The following is a 22,748-nucleotide window of genomic DNA, read 5'->3' on the forward strand; positions in this document are numbered from 1 at the left end:
GCTTTTTTTGCATTGCTCGTTTGTATCCCTGCTTGAAATTAGCAAGTTGCATCGAGAATAAATAATCATCACAGCTGCGGGGGTTGAGCCTTTGCCGTGCGCTCTGCTCACTGCTTGTCTGGCTTCATCTCAGCAGTTGTGTGTGACGCGGGAGGGGCTGGGGGGTGGGGACAGAGGTATTCAGCCACTTCCCAAGGTAACAAAGCTGTAAGAGGCAGAGCCAACATTCAATCTCAGATAGTCTTACTCCAAAACCAGTGTTACTTTGTTTTAATGGAAATACTTTCTTGCTTTCTTTCCTATCTTTGTTTGTTTGTTTTGAATCATAAAAGCAATACACCACACTCATCACACTGCTGAAAGGAAGAAGTCTGACATACTGTGAGTTGGCTAGGATAGAGAGTAATGGAAGCTTTCATAGGTATAACCACTTCGAAAAGCAATTTGGCAATATCTAGTAAAGTTGAAAATGTACATACCTTACAATGGAACCATTCCATTCCTAGGTATATACCCCAGGGAAACTGTTGAATATGTACTTGAAGATACCTGTATAGAAATGTTCACAACAGCACTGTGTGTGATAGGAAAAAAGAAATCAACCTAGATGTCCGTCAATAAGAGAATATTATACATATACGTATATATGATGTTACATTGCAACCTTAAAGTAGTTAATATAAGCAAACTTGAATAATCTAATCTAGGGGTGCGTGGATAAATCTTTAAAAAATGTTGAGCATGCAAAAAAAAAAAAAAGCAGTATGTATACCAGACAGTTCAAATTTTAGAAATAGGCATACAAATACCCATGTATATTGTTGATGAATATACACACAGATAAGTAACTATAAAAACATGCACTGTGTTGATTAGTGCCAAATTCAAAAGAGTAATTAACTCTGGGGAGAGAAAGATAGGAGTTTTTAAAAATGCCTACATTTTACTTCTTAAAAAAAATCTGGCATAAGTATAACAAAATGGTAAATAGATGATTTGACAAAGCTGAATGGTAAGCGTACATATATACTGTTTTCTATACTTTTCTGAATGTCTGAGATAATTAGATATAAAGTGATATATTTTCATTATAAAATAGTTCATATTTTACAGAAGGGCATAAAGATAATAAAAGTCACCTGTAATCATACCATCCAAAAACAATAACTATTAACATTTTGTTGAATATGCAGACTTTCTTCTAAACATACATACAAATCCACATACATTTCTTTTTTTTTTCTTTTCTTCCCCCTTATTTATTTATTTGAGAGAGAGAGAGAGAGAGAGAGAGCACAAGCAGGGGGAGCGGCAGGCAGAGGGAGAAGCAGGCTCCCCGCTGTCCACGCTGAGATCATGACCCCAGCCAAAGGCAGATGCCCAACCGAGCCACCTGGGTTCCCCCACACACATTACTTTAAAAACAAAAACAGGGTACCTGGGTGGCTAAGCATCTGACTCCTGATTTTAGTTCAGCTCATGATGTCAGGGTTGTGAGATCAAGCTCCGCATCTGGCTCTGCTCTGGGCAGGGAACCTGCTTAAGATTCTCTCTCTCTCTCTTTCCCTCTGCCCCAACCCCCCCCCCAAACAAAAAACAAAAAACAGGGGCTCCTGGATGGCTTAGTCTTTAAGCATCTGCCTTTTGGCTCAGGTCATGGCCCCAGGGTCTTGGGATTGGGCCCCACATCGGGCTCCCTGCTCAGCAGGAAGCCTGCTTCTCCCTCTCCCCCTGCTTGTGTTCCCTCTCTCTGTGTCTCTCTGTCAAATAAATAAAATCTTTAAAAAACAAAAAAAAAACAAAACAAAAAACACAACTGTCATCCTTTTATTTGCTTTTTTATTTATTGTGTTGTGGAAATCTTCTCATGTGCACATGGAGCCACACAAAGATTTTAATGACTCCATCATATTTCTTTACACAGCTGACTAATACTTTGGCCCCTATTCCTGCACATTTGGGTTGTTTCTAGTTTTTTGCAATTGTAAATGATGCCGCAGTAAACGCTCCCCAGCCAGATCAAGAGTCCGATGCTAAAACCAACTGAGCAGCCCAAGTGCCCCAGAAGTTTTGAGTTTCAGCGAAGTCCTATTTATCTATTTTTTCCTTTGGTTGCTTTAGCTTTTGATAGCATATCCAAGAAACCATTACCTGATCTAGGGTCATGAAGATTTACTTCTGTCATTTATTCTAAGAGTTTTATAGTTTTAGCTCTTACATTTTAGTCTGTGATCTATTGTCAGTTAATTTTTATAGGCGATGCAAGGTAAGGATCCAGCTTCATTTTTTTGCCTGTGGACATCCAGTTGTCCCAGTACCATTTGTTAAAGAGACTGTTCATTCCCCCATTGAATGGTCTTGGTACCCTTATAGAAAATCAACTGATTGTAGGTATAAGGATTTATTTCTAGACTCTAAATTCTATTCCATTGATCTGTATGTCTGTCCTTATGCTGGTACCACACAGCCTTGATTACTGTAGGCTTTGTATTAAGTTCTGAAACTGGGACATGCGAACCCTTCAACTTTGTTCTTTTTCAGGATTGTTTAGGCTATTTTGGGACCCTTGCATTTCCAGCTTGATTTTTTAATCATTCTTTTTGTACTAACTCTTAAGAAGAAAAATGAAAAGAGGAACCACTAATCATCAATGGTTTTGCATAGTGGGTGAAATCAGCATATGAATCTGAAAGCTAAAAGAAGATTGGATTTCCTTCATTTCATCCCTTAGTCAAACCTTTTTACTGTAGAAAAAAAATAGAAAAAAAAAGTAAAGAAATATATGCTTTCTTGTGTTGTAGTTTTTATTTGTCCGGCTATATTAGAACAATGAGAAGAAAATTCCTGCAAACGGTCTGCAGAGCCTCCTGCCTACTTTGAATGATACTTAATTCTTCAGGATATTATTATCCCCATTTTCAAAAGAAATTCGCTCTAATATAGCCTCTTCCCCACAGCAGTAACAGCCAAATGAAGAAGCGGCCAACGTCTGCAGTGGGCTACAAGAGGCCTATCAGCCAGTATGCTCGGGTTGCTATGGCCATGGGGTCCCACCCCAGGTACAGGGTAAGAAGCTGGGAAATAGAAGGGGGGAAAGGAGAGAAAGCCCAAGGGAGGCAATGCTCATCATCTCTGCTTGCTCAGCCTACCTCACCAGCTTTGCTATACCCAGTATTTACTGGGCGCCTAAGAGCTAGAATCATCAGGGCCACTGCTCACGTCTGGTCTGATGTTCTCACCGCAGGCTGAAAACATAATGTTTCTGGAGTTGGATGTGTCCCCTCCAGCCGTCTTTGAGCTGGAATTCTCTCACGACCAAGACCAAGACCCCCGTGCGCTACACATGGAGAGGCTCATGCGCTTGGACAGCTTTCTGGAAAGACCTTCCACGTCTAAAGTTCGAAAGTCCAGGTCCTGGTCAGTACCACTGTGGTCGGAGTGGGCAGTGGACTTAGGAGGCATGGAGACCCTATGGGCTGGTTGAGGCTGAAGAGGGTTTTGGTTGTACCCGTGAGGCATTAAGGGAGGGAGAGAACTGGGGTCATCGGGGAGGAGTTCCCACAGCAAGCAGATGAGGGAAAGGCAAGTCCTCACTTTTCTGTTTCCTGCTGTTTCCCAACCTCCCCATTCACCCACCTCACCCCTACCCTCCGCAGGTGCCAGAGTCCGCAGCGGCCTCCACCCTCTACCCCACATGCCTCACTGGCCTCCGCTGCTCTGCACCCCACAGCAGTGCTTGACCACGAGTGACAACCCTCCATCAGGCTGCCCGTCCAAGAGCCCCCTGGGACGGGGAGCCAACCCTGGATCATCTCACCCGACGTTCAGTGTGCGTGCGTGTGTGTGCATGTGCGTGTGCGTGAGGGGGTGAGAATCTGGCAGACCATGCGTCGGCCTGCTCTCCTTAGCCTCCTTTATTTAATTAATGTTATTTATTTGTGGAGCTCGGTTGTGGGGGGAGATGCCCTCGCCTGAGCCTGCCGTGGTCACTGCATAGCCTCCTTTCCTTCTGACTTTAGACCCTCCCCATGTCAGACCTCAAGCTCCTCCCGTCAGCTGCCCCCACAAGGGAAGGTAGCGAGTGCCTGAGAAGAGAGTGCTTTTTCTACCTGTCTCGCTCCATAATCCATCCCCTCCTGGGCTGACGGTGAGCAGTTCCTAAGCACTTTCTGGGACTAGAAAAATGCTAGATGTCCACAAAGGACCAGAGACGTCCTGACAGTGTTGGGCCTATGATCCTGGCGAAAAGAGCCCTGCACTTCACTTTCTGGACCTCAGACAACCTCTTCTGGCCTCTTGGGCTCCTTTTCAAGGACTTACATGACCTCACCGACACAGCTCACGCTCTTCGGCTTTGGCAAGAACTCATGGCTTACCAAACTCGGCTTCCTGGCCGCCTTCCCAACCTTTGGATGGGAATTGTGAACCAGCCGTTGCTGCCTCTTCGGGACTTGCAGAAAATGAAACAGTCATGGAAACAACATGGACAGTCATCAAAGGAAGTCCCTTCTCTGAGTCCCTTTGTTTCTGTCCCCTTGGAGAAGTAACTGGGATCAACAAGCAATCAAGCCAACTCCCCATTTTTGAGAAGCTGCTCCTTCCTGCTGTGGTCACTTTGCTCTGCAGCTGCCTGGATCCCAGGTCATAGTGGGGGAATCAATGTCATTCTCCCCCTGGCTACACAAAGGTATTGGAATCTGTTGCTTCCCCCTTCATTTAGCACAGGAGACAGAGACCCGGGCACAATCTGCCGGCTTGGCCTATTACTCCTGCTTCTGCGTCACATTTGTTGAGCACTGTTTTGTTGAAAATGGATCCCTTCTTCAGAATTGTGCAAATCGGTCCCTAGGGAAGTACTCCCCACCTCCTTTTGTGACATCCTAAGATATCTCCAGGTATCTCAAGTAATAAGTAAATTTCTACCGAAAGAAAGAGATTAACTTTCGTTGATTTACTTTTTAAGTGTGTATTTTGGTAGAGGAGTGAAGAGGTCATCATGAAAGAAACAAATGATTTAAGATCTCAAAATGCCCTAATAGTGGCAATCTCTGGTTTCCAGAAATACAAGGATTTTAGTCATTGTAGAAAAGCATGAAATTGACTAAGCTGCTTGAATTTGGTGAGTGGGAGGTGGATGCAGGGGTGGGGGCTGATTACCTGGTTCTTCTCTTTCCATCAGGAGGTGAACCCTTCTTGCACAGTTCAAGTTCTGCTCTAAGGACCAAGCTACGGTTTGGTTTAATTCAATGATGCTATCATTTCTGCCGTAGTTACTGGACTAGATGGTTGGACAACTCAATTGCCACTGCTCCTGTCCTTCAAGGAAGTACCATTCTTCATCGGAGCCCAAGAGATTATTTGAGACTCAGGATTCAGATCAGAGGTTTGGCTGTGTCTGGGACAGGAATTCTGTGGAGAAATCCCCCAGGTGGCCTGGGCCTCGGGGGACTTCATGCCTACATTGAGCAGCCTCTCCCACTGACCTTTCTTGTTTGTGGATGAAACCGCACGTATCACCCCCATTCATCACTTGGACACATCGACTCAGCATCATCTGGTCACTTGACCCTCATAGTCTTATAGCACAAAATACCCAGTTTCACCACCCCCAGTCTGACGGCTGGGCCGAGGTGTGTCGGAGGAGGAGCTCCTGCCTGCGGCTTTGTGTACGTGTGTATGTGTGTGTGTGTTTGTGTGTGTGTGTGTGTTTACCTCCGCTCTATGCTCTGGGGACACTCTGCACTCGGTGTAAGCTATGCTGGGAACAGGGCCACCGGGGTGGTTGGATCTCAGTCTCTCTGTCTCTCTCCTTTCCCTTTTGATGTATCAAACATTTGACTGACAAAGTGAAGGCCTTGATAAGGACCAAATTTCCATGTCTGTTGCTATGGTCTTTATTTAGGATAACAGTTACTGCAGTGGCCCATTCTTGTCACTCTATACATATGACTATACGGGGACATATGTAATATATAAATATATATAAAAAAACATTACCCTCTGTCTCCTTGGCTTCAGATGAGGCCTCTCTGTTGAGCTGAAATGCACCTGCAGCTCGCCGCTGCCGGCAGCCTGCAGCCCAGCCCTGTTCAAATTAACACAGTTGATAATAAAGGAATGAGTATCGTCACAGAATTGGTTGCCTACCTTCTCTTCCCTCTGTTCTTACTTATACTGTCTTATGCACTTTCTCCTTTCTCTGTCTTCCTTGTCTTTCCAAGAGGGGTTGGAGAGAGTATTCGGAGCTCAGCTGCAGCTATCAGGACCTTGGGGGAAGAATGGGCTGCTTAAAAGGGACTCGTCTGCCCAGTAGGGCCGGGAGGCAGGTCCGAGGCTCTAGCCTGAAGTCTGTGCCAGAGCCGTGGGCAACAGCTGTTTGTGTTCTGGGCAAACGGGCTCCACCCAGTTCACCGTGAGCTAGTAGCAGATGTCAGAACAGCCTAGATGTCCGATTAACTGTCAATATCATTTCACAGCTTTGCTCCTCCACGGATCGGCCAGGAGAGATGAGAGCGGGTAGTCATGAACGTAAAGCACATAGATGTGCCTGGCATGTGGTGGGCGCTGAATTACAATTGTTCAAAAGACTAACATCCCATTGGGGTCTCTTCCCAGGGCTTCTTTCCCTTCCTCTGGGTTCTGGCTATTGGTTCCCTGTAGCATGGAAGTCTCATGGGAAATGAAAAGTACTCGCTGCTAACAAACACACAAACGAACAGAAAGCTCCTGACTCCCAGGGAAGCGCTGGGGTTGGCCTGGTGTCCTGAGCCAGTTGGTCTGGCACGGAGGATGCTTCTGGAGGGGCCCCCGTCCTGCGTGAGCTGCGTCCGCCCCCAGGGCCAGGGCTGGAGTGGCTCTGCTGATCGAGGTCTGCCAGGTGTTGTGTTAGGGACGTGCCATGCACACTCACTTCATCATCCCACGTGAAAGGCACTGTCACTGGTTTACAGACGAGATTTAGGAAAATTAACTAACTGGGCTAAAGGCGTGGTTAGCGACGAGCCTGGATTTCCACACTCTAAAGCCTGTGCTTTTTTTCCTTCTCTGCCACCCCTCGAGCCCAGCCGCACCTCAGGAAAACGGATAGGCACCCTGTGTGTTTTATAAGGAGTGAAGGCCAGGGACAGAAGGGCAGTGGTGGGAAATAAAACCAAGTCTTCAGAACCTGAACGCAGAGGTCCTATTTTAAAACCACTCATTTCTCCTGTCAGCAGTGGGGTCACCTGTATGGCTGACACAGGTGGTTTTCTAGAGCTTCCCAGAAAAGCCAGAGGGTAGGAGCTCTCCCTTGGTGCCTGAGTCTTTTGTTAACTGTTTGTTGATAAAGAAGCTGCCAGGTTTCACTTCCTCCAAGGCTGGGCACCTCATCTCCAGAGGGCGGGGTGTGTGTTAAAAGGCTTGGCCACAACTAAAGACGCATTTAAGATGGCCTGAATGAAATGACACAGAAAAGCGTGCCATGGACCCCAAGGGCAAGGACAGAACCAGTCCTCGGGAATAATGGAGTACCGGGGACTCCAACACCACAAAGACCCTCTCTAGGTCACCAAACTTCTTTCTGTGCGCGGTTCGTGCTCTTTCCTCGGCTACTTCAGTTCGTGATGTAGACAATCCATCTGCCAGCAGCAGCTCTCTGTTGACACGGTCCGGTGGTCCGGAGAGACTTAGAATCTCCGTCCCAGTGCCAAATTCATGGGAATGTGACTCTAATACGGTGGTTTGGGTCAGGTGGGTGGAAACATGGTATCTGACCAAGACCTCCAGAAGTTCTGCTGTAACCATGTGTAGGGAGGAGGGGCGGAGGTGAAGATTTTCTCAAGAAAGATGGTGGGGGTAGCAGTGGGGATGGAGTGTGTTCCGCTCGGCCAACGTAACAGCCGTCCGTGACCAGCGCATCTGTGACCCACGGTGGCTTAAGAAAGTTCGTTCTGGGCTCATCCTATTATTCTGATTAGTTTTCTTACAACATGGTCCAAGGCTCACGTGCATCAAGATTAACACCCTCAGAGATTCCACTTCATTAGGTCACGGACAGATCCATGGGGTACACACTATAGGCTGCCTTTCCAATATCTGTTCTTCTTTTCTTCCTTATTTACAAAAATTGTGCAAGGAGAGCCGTGTACCCAAGTAAAGATATTCATATTCCTAGACTCTCCTGCAGCAACAGGTGGCCATGTGACATGGTTTTGGCTAAGTAGACGTAAATGGAAGTCGGTTAGGAATTTCTGGAAATCTGTTTCCTCTTCCCCTTTCTTCTTTCTTCCTAAAAGTCACATGTACCTCCTGGAAATGCATTCTCTCATTGAACAACTATTTATTGAGCACCTGTTACTTATACATTCATTCCAGGCATTGTTCTAAGTGCTGGGAAAATAGCAGTGAATAGAATAAACAGAAGCCCCTGCCCCCACCACAACCACCACCACCCCTCCCCCGCTCGTGCTACACTCTAGGGTGGGGAGCAAAAGACATTGAACAAGAAAAACACATTGCATGTCAGATGGTGATAGTGTGGTTGAGAAAAATAAAGCAGAGAAGGGAGACGGGGAGTTCCCAGATGGTTGGGGTGGGGCGGAAGGAGTTGCAGTTTTAAAGCCTTTACTAAGAAGGTGACATTTGAGCAAATTTCTGGAGATGCAGAAGGGGACTCCAAGAGAGGAAAAGCAAATGCAAACTTCGTGGGTGGGAGTACGTCAGGCTTGTTCAAGGAGCAGCGGCCATATTCCAACCCTGAGGCAACAAGCACAACATGTGAGGGTTGATGGAGCGGAAGACGTGGAGGAACAAGTTCCTGATGAAGTTTGTGCTGCTGTACCAGCCTGGGTCTGTCCACCTCCGGATTTATAATGACGGCAGACAGGGGCACCTTGCTGGCTCAGTCGGTGGAGTGAAGCTTGCCACACTTGATCCCGGGGTTCTAAATCCAAGCCCCACATTGGGTGTAGAGATTACTTAAAAATAAAATCTTAAAAAAAAAAAAAAAAGAATAATAATGGTGGCAGACAAATCCCTACAGATTTAAGCTAGAATTAGGGGGATTTGCCATGAATTTGCATTTGAAATGAGCAGCTCCAGGTGATTGCAGTGAATACTCACTAAAGTGTGAGAATCTCCATTTCAACCATTTGCAATTCCAAGCCAAGCTCACAGTGGGCCCGCCTTTCAACACCTGCCAGCGCTGGGGCCCTGGGCCTGTGTAGACACCACGACCACGCTCAAGGATGGTAGAAGAGGAGGGCACAAAGCACCCCTCAGAGCCTGTGGAGTCCCTGTACTCAGTCATGCATCATTTTTTCTTCACAACTGGGCAGAGGGAGGGGTAGAGTGCTACCTTCTTTGGGCAAGAAAACCAAAGTGATTATGGGTTCACATCTGAAGCTCCTACTTGGCAATAAGCAAAAGTAGACCCAGAAAAGGAAAGTGATTTCCCAAAGTCACACAAATGGTTAGCAGGTGAGATGGGCCTGGAAGGCATAAGGATTTACTAATCTAACTCACTGTTTATGTTTTCTGTTGTGTGTTGATTTTAATTTTTTAAATAATTTGAAACTAATAGAACAGTTGCAAGATTGTACTAAGAACACACATAGACTCTTTTTTGTTTTTTTAAGATTTTTTTTTTTTAAAGTAGGCTCCATGCAGGGCTCGAACTCATCACTGTGAGATCAAGACCTGAGCAGAGATCCAGAGTCCACTGTTCAGCCGACAGAGCCACCCAGGTGCTCCTTTAAGATTTTATTTTTAAGTAATCGCTACACCCAACGTGGGGCTCGAACTCACAACCCTGAGATCAGGAGTCCCAGGCTCCACTGACTGAGACGGCCAGGTGCACCCCCACTCCCACCCCCTCATCCCCCCACCAGTCCATTCTTGACCTTTGCACCCTTAACATTTTTCAGTCTTTCAAGCTAGTTAATTTGTGGACTGTCCCTCAATTAAGGTTTGGTGTTTCCTCATGATTAGATTCAGGGTGATGCTGTGCGGTCTTCTCACTGCACCCCATCAGGTGCCACATGATGACATTGCTTTGTCCTATTACTGGTGACCTTAACTTCGATCATTTATTAAGGCAGTGTCTACCAGGCTTCTCTATCGTAAAATAATTCCTCCTTATCTTTTTGTAATTAGTAGCATTTTGTGAGGAGATATGGTGAACTACGTAAATATCCCACTCTTCTATGTTTAACCCACTAGTTTTAACCTCCATTGATGAGTTTCCTGCTTGAATTAATTATTGTTATACGGTTGCCAAATGGTGGCTTTTTAATTCCATTGTTTATTTATTAGTTGACCTTAATGTGAGAAACAACCTTCTCTTCTCCTTATTTTTTTTGCTTGTTTATATCAATGTAGCCTCATGGATTCCTATTTTCTTCAATGTGTTATAATCCATTATTGTCATTATTTGTTGTTGTTGTTGTTTTTAAGTAAACTCTGTGCCCAACGTGGGACTCGATCTCATGACTCCAAGATCAAGAGTTGTATGCTCTACCAACTGAGCCAGCCGGGAGTCCATCACTATTTGTTTTGATGCTCAAATTATCCTAGATTTGGTCAGCAGCAGTGACTTCAAGCTGGCTTCTGTGTTCTTTTGAAATGTTCCCTTTCTTCTTTGAGCACTTCCTTACTTTATGGCACCGAAAAATGTTCCAGACTCATCCAAAAAGGCCCAATTCCTTTTAGGAGTGAATAGTGCCCTTATTATTAATGGTGGTCTCTATTCCCAGACTCTCTCAGTGGACAGGGCTTGGAAATGTATACACACTGTATTCACATACTCATTCATTCACACACATTTTACAATTGTATCTACTTTATGTCTATCTATCTAACCATGAGTTCACACCAATTCCTCCACTTTTCTTTTTTTCTTTTTTTTTTTTAGATTTTATTTATTTATTTGACACAGAGTGAAAGACCACAAGCAGGCAGAGCAGTGGGCAGAGGGAGAAACAGACTCCCCGCTGAGCAGAGAGCCTGATGTGGGGCTCGATCCCAGGACCCTGAGATCATGACCTGAGCTGAAGGCAGATGCTCAACTGACTGAGCCACCCAGGCTCCCCCAACTTCTCCACTTTCAACCCAACCTCTCAGGGTTCGTTTTGGTGTTCCCGTTTTTTCATATTATAAAGTCCTTTCCCTGACAGATGAGACACCTGGCTTCCATTAACCCCAGTGTATTTACTTATTTGCCCAATTCCCTTGTATGTGGCCAATTTCTTGACCCCCAAAGGACTGCCACCATGCTCAGTTGTCTTCCTCTCGTGGGTGCCAAACTTTGCCAGACCCCCTTCGCTGCACAGCCATGCCTGGTGGCTTTTTAACTCAATCAATAAAGAAAGAAGGGAATAAAGAGGGATGAGGAGAGAGACACATTATATTTGAAGCAGGAACCCTCCCTGATTTTACATTCCTTTCCATGTGCAGCAGCAAATTTCAAAAAGTACAGGAAGATGAGAAAAGCAAAAATGTGAGCTGCCCCTGCTCCAGGGGTTTACAAATAGAACAGTCAGGTGTTAAGAGCAAAAAGCCAAGGGACGCCTGAGTGTCTCAGTCAGTTAAACGTCTGCCTTCAGTTCAGGTCATGATTCCACAGGCCCGGCATGGAGTCCAGCATCAGCCTCCGTGCTCAGTGGGGAGCCTGCTTCTTCCTTTGCCTGCTTCTCTCTCTGCCTGCTCTCTCTCTCTGACAAACAAACAACTAAAATGTTTAAAAAAAAAAAAAAAGAGCAAAAAGCCAGCACGCTCATCACCCACACTGATGCCCAAAGTGCACCCATCAGTTTCCATCCGGCACTCGTCCCCGCTGGTGAGGCAGCTGTATCCGAGACCCTCCCATGTATGCTCCAGGCAAGTCAGTCAACATCCTGGGCCTCAGGATCCTCATAGAAAGGGTCAAAGTGATGACCTTCCCCTACCCCACCCGCTCACCAGCAGTTACTGATCATAAGAGACACTTCAGGGGGCGCCTGGGTGGCACAGCGGTTAAGCGTCTGCCTTCGGCTCAGGGCGTGATCCCGGCGTTATGGGATCGAGCCCCACGTCAGGCTGTTCTGCTGTGAGCCTGCTTCTTCCTCTCCCACTCCCCCTGCTTGTGTTCCCTCTCTCGCTGGCTGTGTCTATCTCTGTCAAATAAATAAATAAAATCTTTAAAAAAAAGAAAAAAAAAAAAGAAAAAGTAAGTTGTCACCTTTTAAAAAAAAAAAAAAAGAGACACTTCAGAATTTTATAAAGAATAAAGAACCCTATGTTATTATCATGGTTCTATCAGTTAGGGTTTAAGACTAGCTGCCTAATGGCAATCCACAATAATTGGGGCTTAAACAAGATAGAAAATTTATTACTCCTTCACATAATATTATGGGTCTAAGTGGACCAAGGCTAGTTTGGGGACTGGTCGGGCTGTTCCATGAGATTAGAGACCAATACTCCTTGCATATTCTTGGTTCAACATCTTTAGAGTGTTGTCCTTGTCCACATGGCCAAGACACTCACCACCACACCTGCATTCCAGTCACTGGAAGGGAAAAAACAGGTAGAGGGCATGCCCTCCTTCATGGGAACCTGGAATTTGCATAATCCTATTGGCTGGAACTTTGCCACACCTACCTTCAAGGTGGAAATTTGTGTCTTTATTCTAAGTGGCTGATTATCAGGGATTTTATTATGGTACTACTGCATGTATTGGCCCTGTTCCTGCTCGCAAGGTATGCTGTGTATTCTTTTTTTTTTTTCTTTTAAGATTTTATTTTTAAGTAATCTCTACACTCATTGTGGGGCTCGAACTCACACCCCTGAGATCAAGAGTCACATGCTCTACCTACTGAGCCAGCCAGGAGCACCCCCCCTCCCCCCGTATTCTTTGGGCTTTCCATTATGGCCACTGCAAAGTCCAGATGTGTCTCTGCCATGAATAGCAGAGACAAGGTTTGCAGGATTTGGACCTTATACAATTTTGGAGAGAGGGGAGGAGAGCCCTTATTAAGAAAAAGGACAAATATTATGAAACAAAATTAAATATCAGTGAGTATTTGTTTAGAATGAGAAAATAAATCAAAACATATGACACAGTTTAAGAGCTGAAAAATACCACCTTGCAAAATTCAGAAAAATAATACAATATTTGTATTATTTAAATACCTGACAGACCTCTCTAAAACTTTTTGCCCTGTATTTCTCTACTGTGCATTTTTTTGGATGCCTCTATCTTTGACAGCAATTTTGTAATGTGTTCTAGCCAAAAAATAGAAAAATAATTCAGTCTTTTTGTTATTGAGAGTTTAGAAGTTTCTTTCAGCTTCAACTCTTTATTGGTAATGCCATGTAAATTCTTAGAATTATGGTTAAAATTGAGAAAACCACTATCAAAATTTTTTTTTTCATCTGTGAGCTCTAAGATTTCAGGGCATTCCACGTTGTGTGTGTGTGCAGTAACTAATCTTAAACACCGTTTGAAATAATAATGCTTATTAACCAGTTTGTTGACAATGTTCTAGCTGTGATGGCTTCGTACAAATTTCTGGTATTATTTTCACACGTCAGTATCCGTGGGGATGCAGAACACACACAACACACCCACAGAGGTACCAGCTCTTTAGTGCGGCTGCAAGATTGGGCCTGTAAACGCAAGAATCCTGATAAATCCTCTTGTGCGCAATTTCCATCAAAAAGAGGAAATACAATGAATTTTAGGCTTATGGTTACATACACTGTGTCGTGTTTATTCCTAACGAGAGGGAATTTCCAGTTTGATCAGGCATTGCAGAGAACCAAACGGTCCAGTTACACGGTTTTGCACATCTGATAGTTGGAAGAAATTTCTGCAGACTAGCTCTTGCTCTGTAAATGTCAGCCTTGTCTCTCCTTCACTACCCGCCAACGTCTGGTGCCAGGCACTGCACGACTCTTCGTTATCCTTTTGTAACGTCTGGCCTGGCGTCTTCACGTTTTGCCACCAGGTGAGCTGGCAGAGTGGATGGCAGACATATTCCCGGCAGCCATTCCTGCACTAGGTCAGCGAGCCATACTGCATCTAAACACGCAAGTGACTGAACCACAGAAATACATCCCGCTAAACCGATGAAATTTGTCTCCAACTCAACTTCTCTTTAGTTAGATCTCAAAAATGCCGCAGCCATGCCATGAGGGTATGAAGGAAGTGGGAGTGGAAAGACAGTGGTTTTAAGTAACTGCAGTTAAAAATATATATATATATATTTTTTTTTTTTAAGATTTTATTTATTGAGAGAGAGAAAAGAGCAAAAGAGAGCAAGAGCAGGGGAGGGGCAGAGGAAGGGGGAGAAGCAGACTCCCCGCTGAGCAGGGGGCTGGATCCCAGGACCCCGAGATCATAACGTGAGCTGAAGTTCAGACCCTTACCCGACTGAGCCACTCAGGCGCCCCTAATATATCTGAGAATTTTTTAAGGAATATATGACCATATAAATACATTGTTAAAGCCCCTCACTGGGCCCTGCAAGCAGGGGTGTCCTGGGGTTTAAGCTTCAATAGCTTCCGAGTAAATTTACCTCTGTCCCTGCAGCCACAGCGCAGAGCTTCTAAGGCAAGTGCTTCAAGTTAGAAAGCAACCTCACATTCCCCTTGGCTGCCTTAGCCCTGGTTTTTCTGCTGGCCCCTCCATGGCACTTCACCTCCCCAACCTCCATCCCAAAGACGGCTCTCCTCTGGATAAAGAAAACATGAATAGGCAAGTATCCCCATGGAAAAAATTCTTAATGTGAAACAATTTTTTTTTAAGTTTATTTATTTTCCTAGTAATCTCTACACCCAATATGGGGCTCAAACTCACGACCCCAGGACCCAGAGTCGCATGCTTTTCCAACGGAGCCAGCCAGGTGCACCAGAAACTAGTTCTTAAATTATAAGAGCAATAGATGCCAAGTTAGAAAATGTGAAATAAATAAACATATACATACACGCACACATATACACAGGAAATTAAACAATTCCTAGATAAGTAATTTTACTATTTTGATCTATGTACTTGGGGGACTATAGAGACAGGGTAGCTAAGAGCTGCGCAACCGAGTCTGGGACGGCGCCTGGTTCACAGGCCGCACTCCCGCAGGCGGAGCTTCTCCAGCGGTGCGGCTGAGCCTGTGGCGGGGCTGAGCGGTGCGCATGCGCGGGCCCTCCTGCGCGCCCACACAGGGTAGGCACCTGGGCTACACATCTGGTCCTGTGTGGAATGTGTGTTCTGTTTGGCTAGCGCTCTCCTTTCCACGATGCTCTTTGAACACATGCTTCCTCACCCAGCCATCTGTTCGGTCTCTCTCCAAAGGAGAGGATGAACAATTTCGAGAGCTACATATTAACGCAAACGTTCACTTGTGATGCCCAGTCTGTGTGACCTCCCTTTCCTGAGCTAGTGCCAACCCTGCAATGTAGATGATGAAATAACATCTCTATTTAAAAATAGGCATAGGGGCGCCTGGGTGTCTCAGTCCATTGGGCGCCTGCCTTCAGCTCAGCTCAGGATCCCAGGTCCTGGGATCAAGTCCCTCATCCGGTTCCTTGCTCAGCGGGGGAGCCTGCTTCTCCCTCTCCCACTGCCTGCTGCTCCTCCTGCTTGTGCTCTCTGACAGATAAATAAAATCTTAAAAAAATAAAAAATAAAAATAGGCATAAAGTCTGATGACACAATTAGGAGACCCCCACAGAAAGGAATCTAAGTTCATAGAGCTTCTTTCCTTCTTTCCTACCTTCCTTCCTCTCTCTCTCTCTCTCTCTCTCTCTCTCTCTCTCTCTCTCGTCAGTGGCCCACAGGGGATAAACTCGTAATTTAAAAACAAAACAAAAATAAATTGAAAAAATAAAACAAAACAGATTTTTTTCCTATTTTTGAGAAAGAATGCTAACACATCTTACATTTTTAATGAGGAACTGAGAACATAGAACTAACAGTTAAAATATATTTTTAAAAACCCTACTAAAGTTCTGCAACTTGTTGCGTTTGTATCTGCCTGGTTAAGAGACGTTAGAGAGAGAAATGGGTTTGCAGGAAAGAGAAAAAAAGAAAGGTGCCAGAGAGCTCTCCAGGGGCCTCATCTAGAAAGCCCAGGATCTGGAAAGGACGACGCCAGGGAAGCAAGGACTCGGTGGGAGACAAGAGGGAGCTCAGCGGGAAGCCCTTTGTGCTCACAGGGCTCCAGGGTGCTGGGAGCTAAAGGAAGTTAAAGCTGACCTTTGAATCCTTCTGACTCGTGCAAGAATTTCAATGTCACCGCTACAAGGAAAACTAAGCTTTTTCCTTTTATTATTATTTAACTTTTGAAACTGAATGCTAAAACAATAGCTTAATCTAAAACGATGGAATTGTTTGAACTGGGAATTCTAAAAGTTTTGCCAGCATCTGAAGGAGTGACTGGTGTTGCAGATACTTCCCCCCACACCTCAGCTTCCTCCGTAGTGCAGTTTGACAGCTCTCTTTAATCTGCAAAAGCTGCCTGACTCATCTTTGTTCTTGCAGAGATCAGGGCTGTCGTCTGCCACAGTACTGACAATTTACAGTTGCTCATGGCCCTTTCCCCTTGTCAAATTAAATCCATATTTTGATTGCATTTTGTTCTAACAGGATCAGATGCAGTGCAAACGGTAATAAAAACAGCTCAGTGAAAGGACTTGGAGGAATAAATTGATTTTGCCCTCAGTGCAGCAGGGAAGATGGTGCTCTTCACTCCCAGCCTCTCCCAGCAACCAGAGTCCCCAGAGACCAACCAACGCCTTACACCTCCCAGGGGAATCGCAGAGCTCCCAGGCCGCCCCCTCTCAATTTGCTTTACAAAGGGAAAATGATTCTCAGCGAGGTGTTGGAAACTTGCATTCTATCCGGCAAAAGGGGGGGGAGGGTAGCAGTGAAATATTTAAAAAGAGAGCTAAAGAGTGAAGGGGCAGAGGGGAGCCAAAAAGATTTCAGCTAATGCGCACCCCCACCCCCTCCCCCAGCTCTACAAAATCCCTGTTACCAAGTAGGCAATGGAACCCAGTCTGGGGAATGATGATTTGCAAAATTCTTCATTTCACCAATGAAGGGTTATCATTGTGTCATTTCAGAAGGGAAGGGAGCTGCATTCTCCCATTAGTTTGGTGACTATCTGCTGATGCTTACAAGGAACCAAGCGGTGTGATGGGTTGTTCCGACAGCCTATAGCTCACCATTTCTCACCATTTCCCCTGTCCCCATCATAAGCCTCCTAACCATTCTGTCAGCTCGGCCTTGCTGTCCCCTCCTGCCCCTCCCCCATGGTACACCATCCCCACAGTAGCTGAAGAGGCATTTCATAGCAAACAAGTTATATCTAAAATGCAAAAGGAGGTCATACTCATCCTCTCCTTCAAAGTCTCCAATGGCTTTATGTGGCACTTCAGAAAATCCTGTCTGCTTTTATGACAATCTTGTATCCCTCTACCTTCTTCAAAATATTCTGCAGCTACATTGGCATTTTTAAAGTCCTATTTTGGGGGCGCCTGGGTGGCATAGCGGTTAAGTGTCTGCCTTCAGCTCAGGGCGTGGTCCCGGCTTATAGGATCGACCCCCACATCAGGCTCTTCTGCTACGAGCCGGCTTCTTCCTCTCCCATTCCCCCCGCTTGTGTTCCCTCTCTCGCTGGCTGTCTCTATCTCTATCGAATAAATAAATAAAATCTTAAAAAAAAAAGTCCTATTTTGTTCCTCAAATATGCTCTGCTTGTTCCCTGCTCGGGGCCTTTGCACTTGCTGTCTTTTTCTTGGAATTGCCCACAATCCAGATTTTTAAGTGGCTAGCTCCTTTCCATCATTCAGATCTCAATCAAATATCACCTCAGAGAGGCGTGCCCTGGTCAGGGGGCCATCTAAAGTGGCCCCCCAACCAGATAATGTTCTACTCCATTCCCCTTTTTTATTTTCTAAAAATGTAACAGTTAACCATTATCTGAAGGTATTTTAGCATTTGATTATTGACCTCAGTTCGCAAAGTGTGGCCCCAGGACCAGCAGTTTCAGCATCCCCTGGGAATTTATTAGAATTGCATATTCTCAGGCCCTATTCCAGACCTACTACATCAGAGCATCAGACCTTCTGCAGGTCGGGGCCAGAGATCTGCATTTTAACAAACTCTCCAGTTGATTCTGGTGAAAAATGAAGTTTGAGAACCACTGGCTTACATTAAGTATTGCTTCTCTCCCCTGTGGCCCCACCTAGAATGCAGACTCCAAGAAAATAGCAGCCCATCTCTCTTGTCCTGCACAGTGCTACCAGCACTGAACTCACAGCAGACACTCGATAAAATAAATTGTTGAATGGTGACAGATTGAATGAATGCTGGATCTGGTGCATTGCCTTCTGTCTCAGGGGCCACGTGGGAGAGACATAGCAGAGGGGGGGAGGGTTCTCCGGGGTCTGCTGGTCACCTTTCCACTAGTGCTTTTATTTGCACAGCATATTGATCTTGCAGGCTAGAAAAACACGAAGAAGGGGTTCTGAGATTAAAGAAACACTTGAAAACTATGGTTCAAAATGTTATTAATTACAGTTTGGAAACTTTAAGTGTGTTCAAGGTCCTTCTAAGAGAGCCAGAAGGTCTGTAGATTATGTAGATGGTATTCAATTACAGGGGAAGGATAATATCTTTTTCTTTCCAGTTCTGTAGAGCTCTTAGAGGATTCGACCCAGAGCAGGCTGCTGATTGACAAAGTGACTTTCTCTTCCCTCAGTCTTTCTGCTTTATATCAATCTTGGAATCTTAAAAAAAAAAAAAAAAAAAAGTGGGGTGCGGGGCTCTAAACCAATTAATCCTGTCTCCAGTGCTTTCTAAAAGCTCTCAGACTGCAAACACCAAGTCAACACCCAGTCCAGATCAGGGAGGAAAAGCACTATCTTTGCAGAAGACATTGAACTTTAGAAAAGGTTAGATCAACACCAAGAACAATGGAAGGGCCTTGGGAGCCTGTCCTGAGAAATAATATGCTGGCTTGAAGCAAATACTATGGGCCAGGCACCACTCTAGATACCAGGGTTACAAAGACTCAGAGAATAAAGTTCATGTCTTCAAGGAAGTCACAATCTGGGGAGAGACAGGTGTGTACACAGACCAGTGTCAGTGCCGTAGGAGTGACCAACTGCTTAGTTTTGTCAGGGAAAGATTTCTGAAGGAGGTGATATTTGAACAGATTTGGAAGGCTGTGTCTTGCTCAGGAGGTGAGAAAGGAAGCACAGTCTAAGCAGAGGAGGTAAGTGTAAAAGCAGAGATGAAAAGGGGCAGGCGGGGTTCAAACCCAGTGAACAGAAATGACTGATTTGTTAAAAAAAAAAAACAAAGCACACATATATATATACATACATATATATATACACACACACACACACACATACACACACACACATTTAGGGAAATTTGAATACTGACTGGCTAGTTAATGAGATTATGGAATTATTAATTTTTTAAAGATTTTTAAAAATTTTTTTGATAGAGAGAGGAAGTAGCAGACTCCCTACTAAGCAGGGAGCCCGATGCTCGGCTCAATCCCAGTACCCAGTGATCATGACCTGAACAGAAGNTGTGATCATGACCTGAACAGAAGGTGGTCACTCAACCAACTGAGCCACCCAGGAGCCCCATGGAATTATTTATTTTTAAAGTATGTTAATGATTTGTGGTTATGTTGTAAATGAGTNTAAAGATTTTTAAAAATTTTTTTGATAGAGAGAGGAAGTAGCAGACTCCCTACTAAGCAGGGAGCCCGATGCTCGGCTCAATCCCAGTACCCAGTGATCATGACCTGAACAGAAGGTGGTCACTCAACCAACTGAACCACCCAGGAGCCCCATGGAATTATTTATTTTTAAAGTATGTTAATGATTTGTGGTTATGTTGTAAATGAGTCCTTATTTTTGGAGATACATATTGAAACATTTCTGTATGAAATAATGTGATATCTGGAGTTTGCTTTAAAATAATATGGGCCTAGGATATACCATTTAGATTTTGGGAGGAGGTGGATATAAAATATAACCCCCACTTCTCTCTGAAAGAAGTCTCACTGGAAAATTGGAACACCCAAACAGGGCTGAACTACTTTATAGGTAGACCAGATGACCCTCTCTTGGCCAGTTGGAGANCTGAAACATTTCTGGATGAAATGATGTGATATCTGGAGTTTGCTTTAAAATAATATGGGCCTAGGGGCGCCTGGGTGGCACAGCGGTTAAGCGTCTGCCTTCGGCTCAGGGCGTGATCCCGGCATTCTGGGATCGAGCCCCACATCAGGCTCCTCCGCTATGAGCCTGCTTCTTCCTCTCCCACTCCCTCTGCTTGTGTTCTTTCCCTTGCTGGCTGTCTCTATCTCTGTCAAATAAATAAAATAAAATCTTTAAAAAATAATAATAATAATATGGGCCTAGGATATACCATTTAGATTTTGGGAGGAGGTGGATATAAAATATAACCCCCACTTCTCTCTGAAAGAAGTCTCACTGGAAAATTGGAACACCCAAACAGGGCTGAACTACTTTATAGGTAGACCAGATGACCCTCTCTTGGCCAGTTGGAGAGACATCAGGGTAGGTTCTCTAAACACAACTTCCTTAAACACTACAGAGATTAGAAATATCACTATTGGAGAGTATTTCTTTGATACTAAAATTTATAAGAGGGAACATACATTGTGCACTTAGCAGACTATAATTATTAATAACTTTATGCTAATAGTGTCTTAAATTCATGTAGTATTGTGACATTTACAATTGACTTTTTTTTAAAAGATCTTATTTACTTATTTGAGAGAGAGACAGAGTGAGCATGGGGAGGGGGGGAGGGAGAGAGAATCTCAAGCAGACTCCATGCTGAGCACAGAGCCCCACATGGGGCTCGATCCCATGACCCTGAGATCATGTCCTGAGCTGAAACCAAGAGTTGGCTACTTAACTGGCTGAGCCACCCAGGTGCCCCACAAGACATTTTTAAAGTTTATTGTTTTGACTAATCTCTACATCCAACGTGGGGCTTGAACTCATGACGGGGAGGGGAGATCAAGAGTCACGTGCTCTTCTGACTGAGCCAGCCAGGTGGCCCAAGACATTTTGATTTGCCTTATCTCATCCAGTACTCATGAGGAGGCCCTACGTTAACAGATAGTATTCCTTTCATTTCCCTCCAGATCCTATAACTACTGGGGTTTGCATTCAAAAAAATTTTTTAAGTTTTATTCATTTAAGTAATCTCCACACCCAGCATGAGGCTCAAACTCTGAACCCCAAGATCAAGAGACACATACTTCCCTGACTGAGTCAGCCAGGTGCCCCAAATTCAAACTTTTTAACTCCCAGAATAAACTTCCTCCCTACATGTTTCAGTCAACTATCACTGTATAACAGACTACCAGAAAACTCTATTCTCATACATCTGTGAGCTGCCAGAGGAGTCCCAGTCTTGGGTGGAGTCACTCATATGCCTGCACTCAGCTAGTGGCTGGGCTGGGGTGGCCTGCTGGGGTACCTTGCTTCCCCTGGCTTCTCCCTGTGGCCAGCTTGGACTTGTTCACTGTATGGTTGTCTTAGGGTTAGTTGGACTTCTTACATAGCAGCAAGATGCCAAGAATGAAAGTGGAAGGTATAAGGCCTCTTAAGACCACATTCAGGGGTGCCTGGGTGGCTCAGTTGGTTGAGTGCTGCCTTCAGCTCAGGACATGATCCCAGGGTCCTGGGACATGAACACTGCCTCAGATTCATCCTGCCCATTGTTGCACTTTTACATAAATGGAATAAACAGTATGTACTCTTCTGTGTCTGGCTTCCTTCACTCCACATTATGTTTCTGAGATTCGTGCATGTTGCTATGCTTGGTTGTAGAGGATGCCTTCTTGCTATGTAAACTTCCCACCTTGGCTTCCCCACCCCAAGAGTCTGAAATGTACCACGTTTCTCAAATTTATTTCATTGCTGTCTGAGGTTGGGGTCCTCAAAAACAGACTCTGAGACACAAACGTAAGTGCAAGGAATCTATGGGGAGTTGATCGCAGGAAGCACTGGTCAGGCAGTGAGGAAGGAAACTGAAGAGAGGAAGCCAGGCAGAGGAGTTAACAAGCAAGCAGAGCTCAGTCGTGAGGGAGATCCAGCCAGCTGTGTAGAACCCATCTCAGTGCGGCCCCCCAGAGAAGCAAAGAAGCTGGGGTGTGTATATACCACCTGCTTTCAGTTACTGGTTCAGAGTTGCTTCTGAATACCTGAACACTCCGGCCATTGCAGTCTGCTCCAAGTGTGAGCTAAAGAGGCACAATAGAGAAATCCGGCAGGCAGAGGGTTGCAGGTACTGGCAGGAAAACCCCATCAGAATGAGGAGAGGTGTAGGCCAAGGGAATATGCAGGGCACAAATACACCGTGTCCCACTCTGCTCTACTCCTATCCCACCTGAAGTCGGTTCTGTCATTGACTCTTCAAGGTGATAGCCGGCAACAATATATAAATTTTATATAAAAGTAATTGAGATGAGTTCAGAGAACAGCCTCAGTCCATGTGATTGCACGAATACTGCAGGTGTCCTGATGTCCAGTATCTCCCTCCTCTACCACTCATTCTGGTCTCCCTCACCCTCAGTCTGGTCTTCGCTGGTCTTCCGTTGCTTGTCTCCATCCTTGAGGAATCTGCTTGAATGTTTGGTTATGGAGCCCTCGCCTGAGAACCAAGTGCTCTGAACCACGCTGGTGTTTTGAGTTACCTGTTATCCATACCAACTCATAACTCTTGAAAG

General features: G+C 45.0%; 1 protein-coding gene across 2 annotated transcripts in view; it reads left to right on the plus strand.

Annotated features, from left to right (window-relative positions):
• Positions 1-6,161, plus strand: part of KIF3C (kinesin family member 3C) — a 30,750-nt gene extending 24,589 nt beyond the window's left edge. The window contains exons 6-8 of one of the 2 annotated variants that reach the window (XM_002913789.4): positions 2,958-3,066; positions 3,245-3,417; positions 3,657-6,161. In XM_002913789.4, coding sequence (XP_002913835.1) covers positions 2,958-3,066; positions 3,245-3,417; positions 3,657-3,750 — 376 coding nt within the window. In that variant the 3' untranslated portion in view covers positions 3,751-6,161. The remainder of the gene's footprint in view (positions 1-2,957; positions 3,067-3,244; positions 3,418-3,656) is intronic. The other variant, XM_011235076.3, reaches the window with a different exon arrangement.
• The last annotated feature ends 16,587 nt before the right edge of the window (positions 6,162-22,748 follow it).

This window comes from Ailuropoda melanoleuca, chromosome 4, assembly GCF_002007445.2.
Source record: "Ailuropoda melanoleuca isolate Jingjing chromosome 4, ASM200744v2, whole genome shotgun sequence".
NCBI classification, from domain to species: Eukaryota; Metazoa; Chordata; class Mammalia; order Carnivora; family Ursidae; genus Ailuropoda; species Ailuropoda melanoleuca.